General features: G+C 50.1%; 1 protein-coding gene across 1 annotated transcript; it reads left to right on the forward strand.

Moving 5' to 3' along the window:
• Positions 1–6,143: 6,143 nt before the first annotated feature.
• Positions 6,144–14,451, forward strand: LOC121275155 (leishmanolysin-like peptidase 2; the record flags this gene model as incomplete). Its single annotated transcript, XM_041182572.1, has 3 exons — positions 6,144–6,269; positions 12,392–12,476; positions 14,306–14,451. Coding segments are annotated over 3 exons (357 nt in total), but the record flags the coding sequence as incomplete, so codon positions are not given.
• Positions 14,452–14,845: the final 394 nt, after the last annotated feature.

The following is a 14,845-nucleotide window of genomic DNA, read 5'->3' on the forward strand; positions in this document are numbered from 1 at the left end:
AGATGCCCGGGAGCGAATTACAGACTGGAATCTAATCGAGGGGTTCAGGGTGGTTTATATATAGAATAACAGATACCCGGGAGTGAGTTACTGACTGGAATCTAATCGATGGGTTCGGGGGGGTTTATTTATCGAATAACACATACGCGGGAGTGAATTACAGACTGGAATCTAATCGAGGGGTTCGGGGTGGTTTATATATAGAATCACAGATACCCGGGAGTGAGTTACTGACTGGAATCTAATCGAGGGTTTTGGGGCGGTTTATATATAGAATAACAGATACCCGGGAGTGAGTTACTGACTGGAATCTAATCGAGGGTTTTGGGGCGGTTTATATATAGAATAACAGATACCCGGGAGTGAGTTACAGACTGGAATCTAATCGAGTGGTTCAGGGTGGTTTATACATAGAATAACAGATACCCGGGAGTGAGTTACAGACTGGAATCTAATCGAGGGGTTCGGGGTGGTTTATATATAGAATAACAGATACCCGGGAGTGAGTTACAGACTGGAATCTAATCGAGGGGTCCGGTGTGGTTTATATATAGAATAACAGAGACCTGGGAGTGAGTTACAGACTGGAATCTAATCGAGGGGTTTGGGGTGGTTTATATATAGAATAACGGATACCCGGGAGTGAGTTACAGACTGGAATCTAATCGAGGGGTCCGGTGTGGTTTACATATAGAATAACAGATACCCGGGAGCGAGTTACAGACTGGAATCTAATCGAGGGGTTCAGGGTGGTTTATATATAGAATAACAGATACCCGGGAGTGAGTTACAGACTGGAATCTAATCGAGGGGTTCAGGGTGGTTTATATATAGAATAACAGATACCCGGGAGTGAGTTACAGACTGGAATCTAATCCTGTGTTTCGGGGGGGTTCATATACAGAATAACAGATACCCGGGTGTGAGTTACAGACTGGAATCTAATCGAGGGTTTCGGGGGGGTTTATATATAGAATAACAGATACCCGGGAGTGAGTTACAGACTGGAATCTAATCGAGGGTTTCGGGGGGGGTTTATATATAGAATAACAGATACCCGGGAGTGAGTTACAGACTGGAATCTCATCGAGGATTTCGGGGGGGTTTATATATAGAATAACAGATACCCGGGAGTGAGTAACAGACTGGAATATAATCAAGGATTTTGGGGGGGTTTATATATAGAATAACAGATACCCGGGAGTGAGTTACAGACTGGAATCTAATCGAGGGGATCAGGGTGGTTTATATATAGAATAACAGATACCCAGGAGTGACTTACAGACTGGAATCTAATCGAGGTGTTCGGGGTGGTTTATATATAGAATAACAGATACCCGGGAGTGAGTTACAGACTGGAATCTAATCGAGGGGTTCGGGGTGGTTTATATATAGAATAACAGGTACCCGGGAGTGAGTTACAGACTGGAATCTAATCGAGGGGTTCGGGGTGGTTTTTATATAGAATAACAGAAACCCGGGAGTGAGTTACAGACTGGAAACTTAACGTGGGGTTTGGGGTGGTTTATATATAGAATAACAGATGCCCGGGAGCGAATTACAGACTAGAATCTAATCGAGGGGTTCAGGGTGGTTTATATATAGAATAACAGATACCCGGGAGTGAGTTACTGACTGGAATCTAATCGAGGGTTCGGGGGGGTTTATTTATCGAATAACACATACGCGGGAGTGAATTACAGACTGGAATCTAATCGAGGGGTTCGGGGTGGTTTATATATAGAATCACAGATACCCGGGAGTGAGTTACTGACTGGAATCTAATCGAGGGTTTTGGGGCGGTTTATATATAGAATAACAGATACCCGGGAGTGAGTTACTGACTGGAATCTAATCGAGGGTTTTGGGGCGGTTTATATATAGAATAACAGATACCCGGGAGTGAGTTACAGACTGGAATCTAATCGAGGGGTTCAGGGTGGTTTATACATAGAATAACAGATACCCGGGAGTGAGTTACAGACTGGAATCTAATCGAGGGGTTCGGGGTGGTTTATATATAGAATAACAGATACCCGGGAGTGAGTTACAGACTGGAATCTAATCGAGGGGTCCGGTGTGGTTTATATATAGAATAACAGAGTCCTGGGAGTGAGTTACAGACTGGAATCTAATCGAGGGGTTTGGGGTGGTTTATATATAGAATAACGGATACCCGGGAGTGAGTTACAGACTGGAATCTAATCGAGGGGTCCGGTGTGGTTTACATATAGAATAACAGATACCCGGGAGCGAGTTACAGACTGGAATCTAATCGAGGGGTTCAGGGTGGTTTATATATAGAATAACAGATACCCGGGAGTGAGTTACAGACTGGAATCTAATCGAGGGGTTCAGGGTGGTTTATATATAGAATAACAGATACCCGGGAGTGAGTTACAGAATGGAATCTAATCCTGGGTTTCGGGGGGGTTCATATACAGAATAACAGATACCCGGGTGTGAGTTACAGACTGGAATCTAATCGAGGGTTTCGGGGGGGTTTATATATAGAATAACAGATACCCGGGAGTGAGTTACAGACTGGAATCTAATCGAGGGTTTCGGGGGGGGTTTATATATAGAATAACAGATACCCGGGAGTGAGTTACAGACTGGAATCTCATCGAGGATTTCGGGGGGGTTTATATATAGAATAACAGATACCCGGGAGTGAGTAACAGACTGGAATCTAATCAAGGATTTTGGGGGGGTTTATATATAGAATAACAGATACCCGGGAGTGAGTTACAGAATGGAATCTAATCGAGGGGATCAGGGTGGTTTATATATAGAATAACAGATACCCAGGAGTGACTTACAGACTGGAATCTAATCGAGGGGTTCGGGGTGGTTTATATATAGAATAACAGATACCCGGGAGTGAGTTACAGACTGGAATCTAATCGAGGGGTTCGGGGTGGTTTATATATAGAATAACAGGTACCCGGGAGTGAGTTCCAGACTGGAATCTAATCGAGGGGTTCGGGTTGGTTTATATATAGAATAACAGATACCCGGGAGTGAGTTACAGACTGGAATCTAATCGAGGGGTTCGGGGTGGTTTATATATAGAATAACAGATACCCGGGAGTGAGTTACAGACTGGAATCTAATCGAGGGGATCAGGGTGGTTTATATATAGAATAACAGATACCCAGGAGTTACTTACAGACTGGAATCTAATCGAGGTGTTCGGGGTGGTTTATATATAGAATAACAGATACCCGGGAGTGAGTTACAGACTGGAATCTAATCGAGTGGTTCGGGGTGGTTTATATATAGAATAACAGGTACCCGGGAGTGAGTTACAGACTGGAATCTAATCGAGGGGTTCGGGGTGGTTTATATATAGAATAACAGATACCCGGGAGTGAGTTACTGACTGGAATCTAATCGATGGGTTCGGGGGGGTTTATTTATCGAATAACACATACGCGGGAGTGAATTACAGACTGGAATCTAATCGAGGGGTTCGGGGTGGTTTATATATAGAATCACAGATACCCGGGAGTGAGTTACTGACTGGAATCTAATCGAGGGTTTTGGTGCGGTTTATATATAGAATAACAGATACCCGGGAGTGAGTTACAGACTGGAATCTAATCGAGGGGTCCGGTGTGGTTTATATATAGAATAACAGAGACCTGGGAGTGAGTTACAGTTTGGAATCTAATTGAGGGGTTTGGGGTGGTTTATATATAGAATAACGGATACCCGGGAGTGAGTTACAGACTGGAATCTAATCGAGGGGTCCGGTGTGGTTTACATATAGAATAACAGATACCCGGGAGCGAGTTACAGACTGGAATCTAATCGAGGGGTTCAGGGTGGTTTATATATAGAATAACAGATACCCGGGAGTGAGTTACAGACTGGAATCTAATCCTGGGTTTCGGGGGGGTTCATATACAGAATAACAGATACCCGGGTGTGAGTTACAGACTGGAATCTAATCGAGGGGATCGGCGGGGTTTATATATAGAATAACAGATACCCGGGAGTGAGTTACAGACTGGAATCTAATCGAGGGGTTCAGGGTGGTTTATATATAGAATAACTGATACCCGGGAGTGAGTTACAGACCGGAATTTAATCGAGGGGTTCGGGGTGGTTTATATATAGAATAACAGATACCCGGGAGTGAGTTACAGACTGGAATCTAATCGAGGGGTTCGGGGTGGTTTATATATAGAATAACAGACACCCGGGAGTGAGTACAGACTGGAATCTAATCGAGGCGATCAGGGTGGTTTATATATAGAATAACAGGTACCCGGGAGTGAGTTACAGACTGGAATCTAATCGAGTGGTTCAGGGTGGTTTATATATAGAATAACTGATACCCGGGAGTGAGTTACAGACTGGAATTTAATCGAGGGGTTCGGGGTGGTTTATATATAGAATAACAGGTACCCGGGAGTGAGTTACAGACTGGAATCTAATCGAGGGGTTCGGGTTGGTTTATATACAGAATAACAGACACCCGGGAGTGAGTTACAGACTGGAATCTAATCGAGGCGATCAGGGTGGTTTATATATAGAATAACAGATACCCGGGAGTGAGTTACAGACTGGAATCTAATCGGGGGATTCGTGGTGGATTATATATAGAATAACAGATACCCGGGAGTGAGTTACAGACTGGAATCTAATCGGGGGATTCGTGGTGGATTATATATAGAATTACAGATACCCGGGAGTGAGTTACAGACTGGAATCTAATCGGGGGATTCGTGGTGGATTATATATAGAATAACAGATACCCGGGAGTGAGTTACAGACTGGAATCTAATCGGGGGATTCGTGGTGGATTATATATAGAATAACAGATACCCGGGAGTGAGTTACAGACTGGAATCTAATCGGGGGATTCGTGGTGGTTTCATATAGAATAACAGATACCCGGGAGTGAGTTACAGACTGGAATCTAATCGAGGGATTCGGGGTGGTTTATATATTGAATAACAGATACCCGGGAGTGAGTTACAGACTGGAATCTAATCGAGGGATTCGGGGTGGTTTATATATAGAATAACAGATACCCGGTAGTGAGTTACAGACTGGAATCTAATCGAGGGATTCGGGGTGGTTTATATATAGAATAACAGCTTCCCGGGAGTGAGTTACAGACCGGAATCTAATCGAGGGGTTCGGGAGGTTTATATATAGAATAACAGATACCCGGGACTGAGTTACAGACTGGAATCTAATCGAGGGTTTCGGGGTGGTTTATATATAGAATTACAGATACCCGGGAGTGAGTTACAGACTGGAATCTAATCGAGGAGTTCGGGGGTGTTTATATATTGAATAACAGATACGTTTGAGTGAGTTAAAGACTGGTATCTAATCGAGGGGTTTGGGGTGGTTTATATATAGAATAACAGATACCTGGGAGTGAGTTACAGACTGGAATCTAATCGAGGGGTTCGGGTTGGTTTATATATGGAATAACAGATACCCGGGAGTGAGTTACAGACTGGAATCTAATCGAGGGGTTCGGGGTGGTTTATATACAGAATAACAGATACCTGGGAGTGAGTTACAGACTGGAATCTAATCGAGGGGTTCGGGTTGGTTTATATATAGAATAACAGATACCCGGGACTGAGTTACAGACTGGAACCTAATCGAGGGGTTCGGGGTGGTTTATATACAGAATAACAGATACCTGGGAGTGAGTTACAGACTGGAATCTAATCGAGGGGTTCGGGTTGGTTTATATATAGAATAACAGATACCCGGGACTGAGTTACAGACTGGAACCTAATCGAGGGGTTCGGGGTGGTTTATATATAGAATACCAGTTACCCGGGAGTGAGTACAGACTGGAATCGAATCGATGGCTTCGGGGTGGTTTATATATAGAATAACAGATACCCGGGAGTGAGTTACAGACTGGAATCTAATCGAGGGGATCGGGGTGGTTTATATATAGAATAACAGATACCCGGGAGTGAGTTACATACTGGAATCTATTCGAGGGGTTCGGGGTGGTTTATATATAGAATAACTCTCCTCTCCCAGTCTCGCTCTCCTCTCTCACTCCCACTCCCGCTCTCCTCTCCTCTCTCGCTCTCCCTCTTGACCGCCTCTCCCCTCTCACTCTCCATCCTGATGCCTCTGCTCTCCTCCCCCAGCCCTCAGTGATTGCCTACGCCTCCTACTGTAAACTGGATCAGCATGCACGGCCCATCGCCGGAGCTGTCACCTTCTGTCACTCTCGTCTCCGTGTCTCGGCCTTTGACCACCGCAAGACCATGTTGGTAAGTGGGCCATGGTTCAAGTTTCCTCCATCCTGGTCGGGGGTGGGGACCTAAGGGGTCAGAGTTCATTGCTGTTGACCACTGTAGTTGACCGGGGAGCGGTGGGGTGGTCAGTGTTCGTGTGCCTCGATCGTCGCTGCCAGATTGCCTCAGTGTTCTTGTCCCTTGACTCTCATTGGCCTGTGGGGAGTTCAAGGTTCATGCCCTGACCCTCACTGGTAGGCGCGGGTCACACAGTTCATTCCCCGCAGCTCAATGGTCATTGGAGGGTGGTGGGGGGAGGGGTCAAGGTTCATGCCCCTTGACTCCCATTTCCAACTGGGGTCAACGATCGTTCCCCTCGCTCTCTCGGCCAAACTGGGTCAGAGTTCGAGACCCGTGACCCTGGGTGGTTAGTGGTACCATGACCCCCCCCACCCCAACCCCCGATTTTTGCTGTTAAGTGGGACTGTGGATCGCGACCCTTGACCCTTGAGCCTCACGCGCTAGTGGTTCTAGAGCAGCCTACCGCACGGAACGCACAACATCTATATATCGAATCACAGAGCGCGCAACAGGCCCTTCGGCCCATCCACTCTGCACCGACACACCCGGAGTTCTGGTCTCCTCTGCTCAAGGAGGTCCGCTCGGCTGATTCCCGGGATGAAGGGTCTTATTTCGGAGAGGTTGGAGCAGGCCGGAGCTTTATCGCGTCACGGAACCAAGGAGTTGGCTACAGCGAGAGGAGGGTGGTGCCTGTGCTGTCCCCTCTGAAGGAGCAATGCCCTCGGAGCCATTTCCCAGCCTCCCCACCGTGGCCCGTAACTTATTCCTTTCCGGATAACAACCCCATTCCCTCCAGAACGTCTCGATTTGGCCCTGCCCCCACTCCCACCACCACACTCTCCTGCAGCGTCTCCCCACACCCTCACCACTCGCCGCCTGAGGGAGTTTCTCCCTCGTCTCTCCCTCGCTCCTTTTACCCGTCGCCTCAAACCCCCGGGTCCCTCCGGTTCTCGACCCTCCCGCCGGCGGGGATTGTCTCTCCCGGTCCGCTCGGTCCCTGACCACCCTCCCCTCCCCTCCCCTCCCGGTTTCCAACACCTCGATCGAATCTCCCCTCAGCCACCTCTTCTCCGGGGTGGGGGGGTGGTGCGGAGAACAGTCCTGGCTTCTCCGATCGGTCCACATGACTGTGGCCCCTCGTCCCTGGAATCTCGGGAATCTTTTCCGCTCTCTCTCTCCAACGTTCACATCCTTGTGCGGAGCCCAGAACTGGACACGATTCTCCATCTGAGCCTAGACTAGTGTCTTCTCCACGTTCAACATAACCGCCCGCCTCTTGTACTCTCTCCCCCTGTTAATAACCCCCAGGATCCTGTCCGCTTCAATAGCTGCTCTCTCCACCTGTCCTGCCACCTTCATGGACATATTCACATTTACACCCAGGTCTCTCTGCTCCTGCACCCTCTTTACAGTTACACCCTTTGTATAATACTGTCTCTCTCTGTCCTTCCCATCAAGATGAATCACCTCACGTTTCTCCGCAACCTCCCACCTGTCTGCCCACTGCACCGACATCTCTCCGTCCTTTCGAGGTCCCTCACTACCCTCCCAGTTCACAACGCTTCCCAGTTTTGTGTCACCTTCGGATGTTGAAATTGGGCCCCGTGCACCAAGGTTGAGGTTATCAGTATGTATCAGGAAAGGCAAAGGGGTCCCCAACACCGAGCCCTGCGGAACTCCCCTAAAAACCTTCCTCCAGACAGAGACCCCCCCCATTACCACACCCCCCCCCCCCACCCCCCGCACTCTCTGTTTCCCGTCGCTCCAGCCGCTTTCGTATCCCTGTCATAAGACCATAAGACATAGGAGCAGAAATGAGGCCATTCAGCCCGAGTCTGCTCCCCCATTCAATCATGGCTGATAAGTCTCTCAACCCCATTCTCCCACCTTCTCCCCGTAACCTTTGATTCCCCTTACCAATCGAGGACCTATCTATCTCGCTCTTAAATACACTCAATGACCCGGCCTCCACCACCTTCTGTGGCAATGAATTCCATCGATTCCCCACTCTCTGGCTAAAGAAGTTTCTCCTCATCTCTGTTCTAAAAGGTCTTCCCTTTACTCTGAGGCTGTGCCCCTCGGGTCCTAGTCTCTCCTACTCATGGAAACATCTTCCCCACGTCCACTCTATCCAGGCCTTTCAGTATTCTGTAAGTTTCAATCAGATCCCGCCCCCCTCATCCTTCTAAACTCCATCGAGTATAGACCCAGAGTCCTCAAATGTTCCTCACATGTTAAAGCCTTTTCATTCCTGGGATCGTTCTCGTGAACCTCCTCTGGACCCTCTCCAGGACCAGCACATCCTTCCTGAGATACACAGGGCCCAAAATTGCTCACAATATTCTAAATGTGGTCTGACCAGAGCCTTCAGCAGCACATCCCTGCTTTTATATTCTAGTCCTCTCGAAATAGATGCCAACATTGCATTTGCCTTCCTAACTACCGACTCAACCTGCGAGTTAACTCAAGAGAATCCTGGACTCGGACTCCCAAGTCCCTTTGCGCTCCAGTGTCGCTCCTGTTCCTAATGTTCCACGAGCTCCAGTTTTGTCAAATGCCATTTCCATGTACACCACATCGACAGCACTACCCTCATCGACCCTCGCCGTTGTTCGGCGAGTGAGTTGAAGGCGATTTTCATCGAAGGAACCCAAGCTGGCTTTCCTTAATTCTCCCACACTTGCCCCACCGACGATCGATTCTGCCCCAAGTTTGATTGCGTCTGGAACCTGCCCCACAACCGAGGTTAAACGGACTGGCCCGTGGTTGCCCCCAACTTAGTCTACTGCATTCGTTGCTCCCAATGTGGTCTCCCCTACATTGGAGAGACCAAACGTAAACTGGGCGACCGCTTTGCAGAACACCTGCGGTCTGTCCGCAAGAATGACCCAAACCTCCCTGTCGCTTGCCATTTTAACACTCCACCCTGCTCTCTTGCCCACATGTCCGTCCTTGGCTTGCTGCATTGTTCCAGTGAAGCCCAACGCAAACTGGAGGAACAACACCTCATCTTCCGACTAGGGACTTTACAGCCTTCCTGACTGAATATTGAATTCAACAACTTTAGGTCTTGAGCTCCCTCCCCTGTCCCCACCCCCTTTCTGTTTCCCCCTTCCTTTTGTTTTTTCCAATAAATTATATAGATTTTTCTTTTCCCAACTATTTCCATTATTTTTAAATATCTTAAAAATAATGCTCCCCCCACTCCCACTAGAGCTATACCTTGAGTGCCCTACCATCCATTCTTAATTAGCACATTCGTTTAGATAATATCACCAACTTTAACTTTAACACCTATGTGCTCTTTTGTTCTATTGTTGGTGACATCTTTTGATGATCTGCTTCTATCACTGCTTGTTTGTCCCTACAACCGCACCATCCCCCTCCACTTCTCTCTCTCTCTGCCCCCCCCCCCCCCCACACACCTTAAACCAGCTTATATTTCAACTCTTTCTTGGACTCGAACTCAAGTTCTGTCGAAGGGTCATGAGGACTCGAAACGTCAACTCTTTTCTTCTCCGCCGATGCTGCCAGACCTGCTGAGTTTTTCCAGGTAATTCTGTTTTTGTTTTGGATTTCCAGCGTCCGCAGTTTTTTTGTTTTTATCTCTGTGGTTGCCGGGCTGATCTATCCACCCACCTATCGGCAAGGTTTTAAAAGAGAAAGGACTAGGGGGGCAGGTAAGCTGCGTGGAGGACACAGAGAGAGGGAGCAAAGAGGGTGCAGACAGGTTAAGGGAGCGGGCGGGGTATAATGTGTGGGGTGGGGAAAAGTGTGAAGTTCTTCACTTTGATCGTAAGAATTGAAAAGCAGAATACTTTTAAAACTGGTGATGTTCGGAGAGACTTGGGGGGGGGGCTTGTCCAAGGGGCACAGAAGGGTCAGCATGTGGGTACAGGAAGCAAATAGGAATCTCCCCCCCCAGTCGCGAGGGGGTTGGAGAATAAGGATAGAGAAGTCTCGCTACAAACCGGACAGGGGTATTTTTTTGGTGAGACCACCTCTGGAGGACCCGTGTGCAGTTCTGGGTCTCCACGATGAAGGAAGGAGTTACTTGTACTGTGGGGGTGGGGAGGGTACAGCGAAGGGGGGAGGTCACTCGATCGGTCCCTGGGACGAGAGGGGAGAGTTGCCCTCCAGTGAGAGACTGAGTGACTTGGGCCGATATTCCCCGGGAGTTTGGGAAGGAACGAGAGGAGCGATCTCGCCAAAACCCGCAAGGATTGTGAAGGGGGTTTGACAGGGTGGGGTGGGGCTGAGAGATTGTTCCCCACTGCTCGGGGTAGGGGGGGGGGAATCTATAAACACGGGGAGGAGGAGGAGGCTGATCATTTTGGACAGAGATGAGGAGAAATCTCTTCACTCGGAGGGGTGGTGAGTCTCTGGAATCCTCTACCCCGGAGGGTTGGGGAAGCCCCATCGTTGAGTAGGTTGGAGGCCGGGACGGACAGAGTTTGGGGAATCGAGGGATACGGGGAGCGGGAGTGGAGTTGAAGACCAAGACCAGCCTTGATTGTATTGAGTGGAGGAGCAGGGTTGGATAGGCTGAACGGCCTCTTTGCTAACGCCCTTGTTTCGCAATTCCCCCAGTCCGTGGTGGGGGGGGCTCCCAGAGGCCAAGGGAGGGTAGAAACACAAAGGCCGGGGACCACCGCCATTTCCCTCATCCTGGGAGCTCTGGATTTGTTTGCCCTACCTTTCCCTTTCCCGTGGAAGAATACCTTGACCTCGCTCGAGCCATTGCTCCTTTAGAGACCACTTATTATTAGTTTGGCCGGTCAGTCTTTGGGTTCCAGTTGACATGGACCACGTCCATTCCTAACGGAGGGGTGGTCAGTCCGTGGAACTCACTCTCTCCCACTCTCCCCCGCGGAGAGTGGTGGAGTCCTGGTCACTCGATATACTCGAGGCCGAGTGAGACACAGATTCTCCATCGACGAGAGGGACTCGAGGGTAATGGGCCGAGGGGGTGGTGGTGGTGGGGGGGTGGGGATCAGGCAGGGGAGGGGAATTAAGGCCCCAGGCAGATCAGCCGTGATGGAATCGTCTGGGGGAGCAGGCTCAAGGGGCTGAATGGCCTCCTCTTGCTCCTATTTCGTGTGATTTGGTGAAAACCTTAGTCTTTTGCAGAATGTGGGGGTCGCTGGCCGGGCCCAGCATTTATTGCCCATCCCTAATTGCCCCTTGAGAAGGTGGTGGTGGTGAGCTGCCTTCTTGAACCGCTGCAGCCCCCTGTGGTGTAGGTACACCCACAGTGCTGTTAGGGAGGGAGTTCCAGGATTTTGTCCCTGTGGTGTAGGTACACCCACGGTGCTGTTAGGGAGGGAGTTCCAGGATTTTGTCCCTGTGGTGTAGGTACACCCACAGCGCTGTTAGGGAGTTCCAGGATTGTGTCCCGTGTGGTGTAGGTACACCCACAGCGCTGTTAGGGAGTTCCAGGATTTTGACCCCGCGACATTGAAGGAACGGCCGATATATTTCCAAGTCGGGATGGTGAAGGGCTCGGAGGGGAACTTCCAGGTGGTGGGTGTTCCCCATGTGTCTGCTGCCCTTGTCCTTCTAGATGGTAGAGGTCGTGGGTTTGGAAGGTGCTGTCGAAGGAGCCTTGGCGAGTTGCTGCAGTGCATCTTGTAGATGGTACACACACTGCTGCTACTGTGCGTCGGTGGTGGAGGGAGTGAATGTTTGTGGATGGGGGGGGCCGATCGAGCAGGGGGGGGGTGTTGCTGCTTTGTCCTGAACGGTGTCGAGCTTCTCGAGTGCTGTGGGAGCTGCAACTCATCCAGGCAAGTGGAGAAGTGTCCCATCCCACTCCTGACTTGTGCCTTGTAGATGGTGGGCAGGCTTTGGGGAGTCAGGAGGTGAGTGACTCTCCGCAGGATTCCCAGCCTCTGACCTGCTCTTGTAGCCGCAGTATTTATAAGGCTGGGTCCAGTTCAGTTTCTGGTCAATGGTAACCCTTGTCTTATGAGACTAGAGAGTTGAGACTTGACCTGTTAGGCAGGAATGTGGACTGTGTTGAGTAAACTGGTCCCCAGGGTTGGTCTCTGACCTTTGCTGATTTTTTTCTGTTACAGACAACGGTCCACGAGCTTCTCCACGCATTGGGATTTTCCAAGGATCTGTACAGCACCTGGCTGGATTGTTCCTCTGCTCCCTCTAGTATGTTACCTGCGCTCTCCGCTGACTGGTCTTCCAGCTTCACCCTCGATTGTGGCCGTCCCGGACACAGCGCAGAACTGCAGAGGTCAGGGTGCAGGACCAAGGCGATGGTTGCAGGATCAAAGCAGGCCCGAGGCCCAGGATTCAGGCTCCCAGCTCCTCGGCCCCTGAATGTTGAGTTTCTGACTCCCAGATTCCCGCCTCCCAGATCCCATGCTCCTGCTCACGATTCCCAGCTCCTCACCCCCGGCTCCTGATTCCCTGGCACTGATAAAGGAATCTGTCCTGTCTGCCAGTCGGACTGAACTGCTCCCCCAGACCCTCATTCCCGGCTCCTGTACCCCTGATTCCACGCTCCCCATCGCACAGAATCACACAGAGTGCAGAAGAGGCCCTTCGGCCCATCGAGTCTGCTCCCGACACCGTGAGAAACCCCTGACCTACCTCCCTAACCCAATTGACCAGCACTTGGCCCCCACAGCCTCGAACGTTATGAGGTGCCGAGCGCTCATCCAGGTACTTTTTAAAGGGTGTGAGTCTAACCCACCCTCCACCACCCTCCCAGGCAGCGCATTCCAGACCCTCACCACCCTCTGGGTAAGAAAGTTTCTCCTCACATCCCCCCCTAAACCTCCTGCCCCCCTCACCTTGAACTTGTGTCCCCCTCGTGAATGACCCTTCAACTAAGGGGAATAGCTGCTCCCTATCCACCCTGTCCATGCCCCTCATCATCTTGTACCCCTCGATCAGGTCGCCCCTCAGTCTTCTCTGCTCCAATGAAAACAACCCAAGTCTATCCAAACCTCTCTTCATCACTTAAATGTTTCATCCCCCAGGCAACATCCTGGTGAATCTCCTCTGCACCCCCTCCAGTACAATCACATCCTTCCTATAATGTGGCGACCAGAACTGCACACAGTACTCCAGCTGTGGCCTCACCAAGGGTCTATACAACTCCAACATCACCTCCCTACTTTTGTAATCTATGCCTCGATTGATGCAAGTGTCCCCTGTGCCTTTTTCACCAGCCCACTAACATGCCCCTCCACCTTCAGAGATCTATGGACACACACGCCAAGGTCCCTTTGTTCCCCAGAACTTCCTTGTGCCATGCTGTTCATTGAATACTTCCTTGTCCAATTACTCCTTCCAAAGTGTATCACCTCACACTTTTCAGGGTTAAATTCCATCTGACACTTGTCTACCCATTTGACCATCCCGTCTATATCTTCCTGTAGCCCAAGACACTCAGCCTCACTGTTAACCACCCGGCCAATCTTTGTGTCATCCGCAAACTTACTAATCCTACCCCCAACATAGTCATCTATGTCGTTTATATAAATGATGAATAATAGGGGACCCAGCACAGATCCCTGTGGTACACCACTGGACACTGGCTTCCAGTCACTAAAGCATCCTTCTGTCATCACCCTCTGCCTCCTACAACTAAGCCAAGTCATTCATATGTATAGTGAATAGCTGGGGCCCAAGCACTGATCCCTGTGGTACGCCACTGGACACTGGCTTCCAGTCACTAAAGCATCCTTCTGTCATCACCCTCTGCCTCCTACAACTAAGCCCATTCTGAATCCACCTTATCGAATTACCCTGTATCCCATGTGCCCTTTGCCTTCTTTATAAGTCTCCCACATGGGACCTTGTCAAAGGCTTTGCTGGAATCCATATAAACTACATCCACTGCACTACCCTCATCTACACACCTGATCACCTCCTCAAAAAAACTCAATCCGATTAGACCACCAGTTCCTGCTCGGGATTCCCAGCTCCTAACACCCCATCGTTGATAAGGGATCCATTCTGTCTTCCAGTCGGACTGAACTGCTCCTCCAGACCCTCGGTCACTAACACGGACGAACAGGGATCAGTGAGGATCTACACTCGCGCCGTGATCCAGAGAATGCAGCAACATTTCAATTCCAGCTCTCTGGAGCTCGGAGGACCCCTGGAGAACAGGGTCAGTGTCTGGACAGTCCATCCTCCCCTAGCCCAGCTCTCTCTTACCCTCCGTCTGTCCTCCCTCCCACAGCCCCACACATTCACACCATCGGAAAGGTGCAGATTCTTGTCTCTCTTCCTCCCTCTCTCTGGGGCTCTGACTCTCTTCCTCCCTCTCTCTGGGGCTCTGACTCTCTTCCTCCCTCTCTCTGGGGCTCTGACTCTCTTCCTCCCTCTCTCTGGGGCTCTGACTCTCTTCCTCCCTCTCTCTGGGGCTCTGACTCTCTTCCTCCCTCTCTCTGGGGCTCTGACTCTCTTCCTCCCTCTCTCTGGGGCTCTGACTCTCTTCCTCCCTCTCTCTGGGGCTCTGACTCTCTTCCTCCCTCTCTCTCTGGGTCTCTGACTCTCTCCCT

This window comes from Carcharodon carcharias, unplaced genomic scaffold, assembly GCF_017639515.1.
Source record: "Carcharodon carcharias isolate sCarCar2 unplaced genomic scaffold, sCarCar2.pri scaffold_1102_ctg1, whole genome shotgun sequence".
NCBI classification, from domain to species: Eukaryota; Metazoa; Chordata; class Chondrichthyes; order Lamniformes; family Lamnidae; genus Carcharodon; species Carcharodon carcharias.